At 37.5% G+C, this 8,013-nt stretch overlaps 1 protein-coding gene across 1 annotated transcript in view; it reads right to left on the reverse strand.

The window, feature by feature from the left end:
* Nucleotides 1–3,890, reverse strand: part of LOC119664310 — a 7,673-nt gene extending 3,783 nt beyond the window's left edge. Inside the window, exon 1 of the mRNA XM_038073826.1 lies at nt 3,515–3,890. Within this exon, the coding sequence (XP_037929754.1) occupies nt 3,515–3,890 (376 nt within the window). The remainder of the gene's footprint in view (nt 1–3,514) is intronic.
* Nucleotides 3,891–8,013: the final 4,123 nt, after the last annotated feature.

The following is an 8,013-nucleotide window of genomic DNA, read 5'->3' on the forward strand; positions in this document are numbered from 1 at the left end:
TATTAATCCTGTATTTGTTTATTGATGTATAATACTTTTATACATCTGGGCACAGTTGTCAACATCAGTTTTAAAATTGAGCCTTATGTCAGGTGGAATTTTTAGAATTGCGAGCATCTCCAAGAAGTATCTTTTGCGATAATCATCGCAAATTAATAACTTAGTATTAAACATTAGTATTATATAATAAAACATTGTACTTTTCCTTACATATATTTACATATATATAAATATGTATATATATATATTTACACACACATTTATCCTTTTGTCTACCATTATGTATTATAAGTGGTTTAGTATTTGAATATAATGTTTTAGTTTCCTGATGATGACTTTAGACTAAAGTCGAAATATCGAAGAAAAATAAAAATTATTGAAAAAACAAATTGTGAATTCTTAATTTTTGTTTTTATTTTTAACAACAATAATAAAAAGTTTTGACCAATTAGCCTATAAAAAAATAAACACTTATTAAAATTATTTGGTCACAAAATTATTAACATTTAAAGTTTTAAAAGAAATTCCTGCAAAATGCCTAGTTAAAATTACGAATATATTTAACGCTATAATACAGATGCGAACCCTTCCATCCCTGTGGAAAGTGTCGGAAATTATCATGGCACATAAGCCAGGAAAGGATATTAGTGACGTTAGTAGTTACAGATCAATAGCACTTCTGCCTGTACTTTCAAAAATATTTGAAAAAGTCTTACTGAAAAGAATCCTTCCTCTGATTGAAAGTCAAAACATAATAACTTTAGATCAGTTTGGTTTTAGGTGCAATCACTCCACTATAGATCAAGTCCATAGGATTACCAATGTAATAGAAAAAGCTCTTGAGGAAAAAAAAATCTGGTCAGCTATGTTTTTAGATGTCTCGCAGGCTTTCGATTAAGTCTGGCACTCCGGATTGCTTACCAAAGTAAAAAATATTCTCCCAATGGAGTATTATGACGTAATCTCCTCTTACTTATTTGATCGTTACTTTCGAGTAAAGCACGGTGATGCCTATAGCAAATTGCATAAAATTAACGCTGAAGTTTCACAAGGTAGTGTCTTGGGTCTTCTCTTATATCTCATTTATACACACGACTTGCCAACGAGTGAAACGACGTTCACAGCAACTTTTGCTGATGATACTGCAGTCCTTACAGTTGGAGAAAGCGCAGTAATAGCAGCTAATAATTTGCAAAATAGTATGGACAGTATAATTGCTTGGACAAAGAAATGGAAAATCAATCTGAATAAAGAAAAATCAGTGCATGTAAATTTCACAAATCGAAACATCAGTCATATACCTGTCTACATCGATGAAGCACAAATCCCTCACGCGAATACTGCGAAATACTTGGGTATGACTTTGGACGCTAAACTAAGATGAAGCGAGCACATAAAAAAGAAAAGAAGTAAATTAGATCTTAAATTCAAATCGTTAAAATGGTTAATCGGCAAAAAATCTAAACTATCGCTTTTCAATAAACTTGTATTATACAAACAAATGCTCCAGCCAATCTGGACATATGGAATACAGCTATGGGGTAGCGCAAGCAGAACACACATTTCCATCATTCAAAGATTCCAAAATTTCATGCTACGGAGTGTAACAAATGCGCCATGGTACGTGAGAAATTCTGGCTTACATCGTGACCCCGGAGTGTCAACAGTACAGGAAGAAATTCATACCAAATCCAAATCACACCAAGATAGACTTAGTTGTCACATAAATGCTGAGGCGCATTTACTAGAGACAACTGAGCCAATACGTCGTCTAAAGCGCCAAAAGCCGTGCAATCTATGGGCTTAAATCATTTAAATGTACTACAGTTAATTTATTATTGCGTGGAATCGCCTAATCTGTTTAAATTTAAATTGCTTGTTAGTTATCTAATAACTAGTTGCTGTATGTCTTGTTTTGTTTTAGTTTCGCAGCGCCTTTCATGAGTTGCTTGCCATAGATTTACTTCTGTATATCGTTCCACCCAACTGTTCAAATATCTGATGCCGTATTGAACACACCTTCTTCTTAATTGGCACTATAGTCCAGTATGAACCTTGGCTTCCCTCATGATCTGCTTCCATCTGTCCCTATTTTCTGCTACTCTCTTCCAGTTCAGTACTCCATTCATTCTTATATCGCCATACATGTTCTCATCCCATCTTGTTCTTGGCCTACCTCTGTGGCTGGTTGTCATCTTTGCGTTGCATTGAATATGCTGTTCGGCTTTCTGTCCGACCCAATTCTTATTACATGAGCAGCCCATTGTAAACTTTGCGACTTAATGTATCTCACTATATTTTCGTTTCTAAGCAGTTCTTTAATTTAATTATTTGTTCGTCTTTGAAAACTTTCTGCATCAATTTGGGTTGGCCCGTAGATTTGGTGAACTATTTTTCTTTCAAAAATTTTTAAAGCTTCTTCGTCCGTCTTCGTCATTGTCCATAATTCTGAGCCATATGTAGCTACCGGTCTTATTATTGTCTTGTTTATTCGTAGCTTACTTTTCTTGGATAGTAGTCTTGATTTCATTAAGTCTAAATAATTGTAAAAATATCTATTTGCTGCTTGTATTCTATTTCTTATTGCGATTCTGCAATCATTACTGTTGCTTATCAGCGCACCGAGGTAGGTAAAGTTGCTAACAATCTCAAAATTGTATTCACCAATTGAACGTATTCTCATTCCTTCTTGCTAGCTTGAGGTATTTGGTTATATTTTCATTTATTCTAAGACCATAGCACTTTTCCATCGATTGAGGTAGCACAAATATTTGATCAATTGTTGACCTACCAGGTATAAAACTGCATTGATACTCGCCTACAGTATCATCAATTGCTTCATAAAACTTATCTTTTAGAATATTAGAGAAAATTTTATAGCCAACATCGAGCAGCGAGATTCTTATAGACTGAGAAGACTGAACTGCTTTTTCATGCTTCTGATATTTGTTCGCTGTGCCATATTCCACATATAAGAAGTGCTTTTCGGTTTCTATCTGGTCACCTCCGTATCTATATAGCGCTTTCTTTAACTTTAACCTTTTCACCGAATTTTTTACGTCGCCTAGGATCGGAAGATCGTAACTTGCCATCAGTTGTGGTATTGCTGTTATTACCGATATCGCTTCATTTATGCTGTTGAAGTTTAATGAGTCGGTGAAATGCTACTTCCATCTCTCTATGGATTGGTTTGTTTCAGTGCGTACTACCCCATTCTTGTCCTTGCAGGCAAAAGGTCTTGTTTCATATTTGTTACTAATACAATTTACTTGATTTCAGAAAGCCCTTGTATTGTTTCTCTTTCTTTCTTTATCTATTTTTTTGATATTTGTTTTTTAAAACTCCCTTTTTTCCTTTCTACAAAGCTTATACGCAGTTTTTCTTTTTCACGGTAGTACAGAGTAGCTGCTCTTGTGCCTCTATTTATCATATTCATTCCCGCTGTATTTTTTGTTGCAATTACTTCCCTGCATTCATTATCGAACCATTCCATATCGTATAGTTCTCATCTCACCATTTTTTTCTTCTGCCGAATTGAGTATTCCGCTTTCTATTGTGCGGCATTTCTCTTCGCAATATCTTTCCTGGAACTTATTTTGTATCACGCTGCGATACCTTTCCAGATTACTCGCTGTTTTCTGTTTATCCACATCCCATTTGCAAATTTTTCTTATATTTTGTTGTTCTATCTTAGTTACACTCTGTCTTATTACAGATGTTACCAAATAGTGATCTGAATCGCAGTTAGTTCCTCTGCAAACCTTAACATCGAGGATTGACGAAAAATGCCTGCCATCGACAAGAATATGATCAGTTTGATTCGAGCCTCTATTTCCCGGCCAACGCCACGTAGCCTTATGTATTCGTTTTTGTTCAAAAAAGGTGCCCATTATTCCGAGATTTAGTTTTTTGCAAGCTGGGCAAGTTGTAACCCATTAGGGCTGGTTACTTCGTGTAGTGAATTTTTCCCGCATATTTCATTAAGGAATGGTTGTTTACCTAGTTTCACGTTAAAGTCGCCTAGTATTATTTTTATATCATACTTATTTACATTTTTGCTTGCCTTAATCAGAGTGTCATAGAAATGATTCTTTTCTTCATCTTCACTATCTTCTGTAGGGGCGTAGCAGTTTATAAAAGTGATGTTATTAAATTTACCTTTTACTTGGAGCTTGTGTATTTTTTTATCTATAGGTTCAAAACTCATAATACTACCCTTGATTTTTTTGTCAATAAAGAAACCGGTTCCTTTTCTTCCCGTTTTGCTTTTAATTGTTATTATTTATTGATTCAAAAAAAAAAAATTCATACTGAAAATTGGACATACACCAATAATATGACATATAATATGACATATGTTTTTCCTTTAACTCCACTATAGTAAAATGAAAATGTTTTCTTGTCGATTTTTCCATAATCCGCCCATCTTACTTCTTTAACTGTGAGTATTCTGAGGCTATACCTGCGCATTTCAACAGCTATTTGCATCATTATTCCTAGTGTTAAAATTGTTAATACGTTCCATGTTCCAAATCTTAAGTTCAAGTTTCGTCGCCATAGTCCGTCAACGTGTATCCTTCCTTTATTTCCAGGCATGTCTAAGAGTTGCGTAGCGGTAAAATTTTTCCGATGCAGGGTTGCTGGCCTTGCGATCAACCCCCAACGATTTAAACGAATTAGCTAAATTAGCAGAGAAATAATGAAAGTAGGCAAATTTAAACATGTAGCGGCTGTGGCGTCATCAGAAGTGTAACAAGCATCCAATATTGACAAACGAATACAGCACCTGGAGCAGCAAATGAATGGACTTTGCACGAACGACAACAACTACAGACGCCGTTAACTATTTTCTTCTGCTAAGCGTCAGAATTCCAGTCGTCATCAGAGGTTTACTTAAACAGCGGAGCAGTTTTGTTTGTATCATCAAAAGTGAGGCGAAAACGAACGTAAATGTCATGAACCTTTTACTTATTCAAGCAAAACACAAAAAACCAAAATGCTTCTTTCGATCCAGCGAGCTGACCAAATGTTAGCCATAGTATAGCTCGTCTTTTAATAGCCCATAACAACTCGAAACGGCAATTTTTAATAGATACTTACGCAAACGTTTCCGTTCTAGCAGTTCGTCGCTTTGCTAATTGAAAAACGATACAACTATTTGTAGCCAACGGTACTTCCATACGGACACATGGCGAAAAACGTTTAAAAGTATCCTTGAATTTAAGACACGATTTTATTTGGACATTTATAGAAACGGACGTCAACAGTGCCATCATTGGATCTGATTTTTAAAAACACTTCGGTCTTTTAGTTGATATAAAAGGCAGTAAACTTATTGATCGAAAAAAGTTACTTAAGGTAAATGGCATTGCAACTCAATGCTATTCGGTTCAAGTATGGGTACATTCCACTCAGGGACGCTACGCGCTGTCACAATTACGAATTTAAAGACCTAGCGATAATCAATGCTAATAAGCAGCCGATTAGCACCAACACGACGCACAAGATTACTACGAAAGCTCCTCCAACATACGCTCGTTCTCGTCGGCTAACTGGAGAGAAGCTTATTGGAGCATAAAAGAAATTCAAGTTTTTAATGGAAAAGGGTATTTATAGACCTTCTAAAAGTAACTGGGCTAGTCTACTGCACTTAGTGAAGAAACCAAACGGTGAATGGCGTGGAGACTATCGTGTATTAAACGATATAACGGTGCTAGACAGGTACCCAATATCATATTTGCATGATGTCACCAACATTTTATATGGAAAAACGATTATTTCACGATCAATTTACAAGGGGCTTATCACCAAATACAGGTCAAGCCGTGCTCAAAACGGCCATATAACCCCTTTCGGGCTTTATGAATTCTAATGACATATTCATAGCATTGAACTTAGAGGAGGAGAATGAAAAGCATCTACGAATTGTGCTGAAACACATTCGTCCAGCTAACTTGGCTGTAAAATTTGGAAAATGTCAATTTGGTAAGCATGAACTAACTTTTTCAGGGCATAACATCAGCACACAAGGTATTAAGTCACCCGAAGAAAAAATGAATGCGGTTCGTAATTTCCCAAAACCTAAAATAGCTAAACAGCTTAAAAAATTTTTGGGGATGACAAATTTCTATCGCTCATTTATTTCCAAATAAATGAGTGATGTAACCGCGTATGTACGCTCATGTATTTCATGTCAGAAGTCAAAGATAAATCGGCACATCTAATCACCACTATACGATTTCGCATCAGTTAATGTTCGGTTTGAGCACATAAACATAAACATCATTGGCCCACTGCCAACATCAATTGGTTTCTGCTATTGTTTGACATGCATCGACCGACGGTCTGCAAGATGGTCTGCCGCAATTCCAATAGTCGATATAACAACACTAAATATTGTCACTGTACTTATCAGTGGTTGGATATGCAATTATGGTATCCCTTTATATATAACCACGGATTTAGGAAGGGAATTCGAGTCAGCTGTGTTTAAAGAATTAATGGAGTTGCTGGGAGTTAGACATTTTTGTACCACACCGCATCACCCGTAATCAAACGGTATAATAGAGCGGTGGCATCGTTCATTAAAGTCTGCCATCAAATGCTCTGAAATATCCAGCTGGAACGCAGCCATCCCATTAATACTGCTGGGTATGCACATAGCCATCAAAAGCGATAATTGATTAAGTCCAGCCGAGATTATTTTTGGTGCACCTTTCAGAATCTCCAGCGAATTCTTAGTACCTCGAATCTCTGCTAAATAATCACCTTGTCGTGGTGTAGGAGCTTATTGTGGGCTGAAGCATGACATATGGAAGTCATATGTCCATGTGACATGGTTCAGCACACAAACTTAGAACTGCCGCCAACGCACAGGTTGACAGTAGGTTTCTATGATTCCTGATCAGTCGTTGAGGCTACCTAGTGGACTGTAATAGACACTTGCTAATTGGTCGGTTCTTTAGAAAAGTGCTATCTATCAGACCAATGACTCGCCTTCAGTACGGGTCGCCGATACTCGGGCGCGGGAGAAGGAAAACATCTTAGGGCGGGGTCTATTTATATTCCAGGTTCCCAAGGTTAGGTCTAGAAAGCCTGGAGTATGAACAAACCAATTGCCCCAAACAAACCCCCTTAACTCACATTGGAACACCTAAGCTGGTGAACTTGCTTGACGAGGTAGAGTCGAGCTTAATAACGAACTCTGTATCAGGTCTGACAAACCTCAATTTCAATTTCAGTTTGTCCTTTCCATGGGGGCGCTCATGGGTGACCAACCTGCACGGTTTGTTAAAACTTCTTTAGTATGGATCTAAATACGTTCAATTCTATGGACAGCACATTTTTAAATGTGCAAAATATGGTACCTTCGTCAGTGAACCAATGGACTACGATTTGTTGGAGGGGCACCTGGTCCCCTATCGGACAAGCCGGAGAAGATGAATATTCCACTTACCCAGGAGTAGCCTGAAATGTCTACTTCCTCGGAGCAGAAGAGAGATCTTCTTGAGCCCTTCTTTCGAAGATCTCTGTTCAAAGCCTACTCCAGCGGAGACTGTTCGCTCTAGAAAGGTCGGTATACTACCGCACAATTCCTCAGACGGCATATTTACTCCGCTACGACCACAAAACAGCTTCATTGCCTCAAAATCAACCTCCACCGGGCAATAGCAGCCTCATATGGGCTTAGTGCCTTGGTGGAACAGCACTGTCTGGATTTTGTGGCCATCCAAGAACCATGGGCCAGACAGACAAAAACGTATAAGTTAATTTATTATAATAATGTTGATCGTCCTTGAGTGGCGATAACGATTAACAAAACCATTAAATCTGTTCCAATTACAGAGCTCATACAGCGTGATTTGATGGCGGTACAGGCAGGAGTGCCTAGTACTAAGGGAACAAGAGCAATTGTCTTTGCATCTCTGTATCCTCCTGGCGACACAGAGGAAGCGGTATCTCTCGAGCTCTAGCAGCTTATGAAAAACAGCCATATCCGAAACCTACAGTGGG

The sequence above is a fragment of the Teleopsis dalmanni genome, chromosome 1 (genome assembly GCF_002237135.1).
Source record: "Teleopsis dalmanni isolate 2A chromosome 1, ASM223713v2, whole genome shotgun sequence".
NCBI classification, from domain to species: domain Eukaryota; kingdom Metazoa; phylum Arthropoda; class Insecta; order Diptera; family Diopsidae; genus Teleopsis; species Teleopsis dalmanni.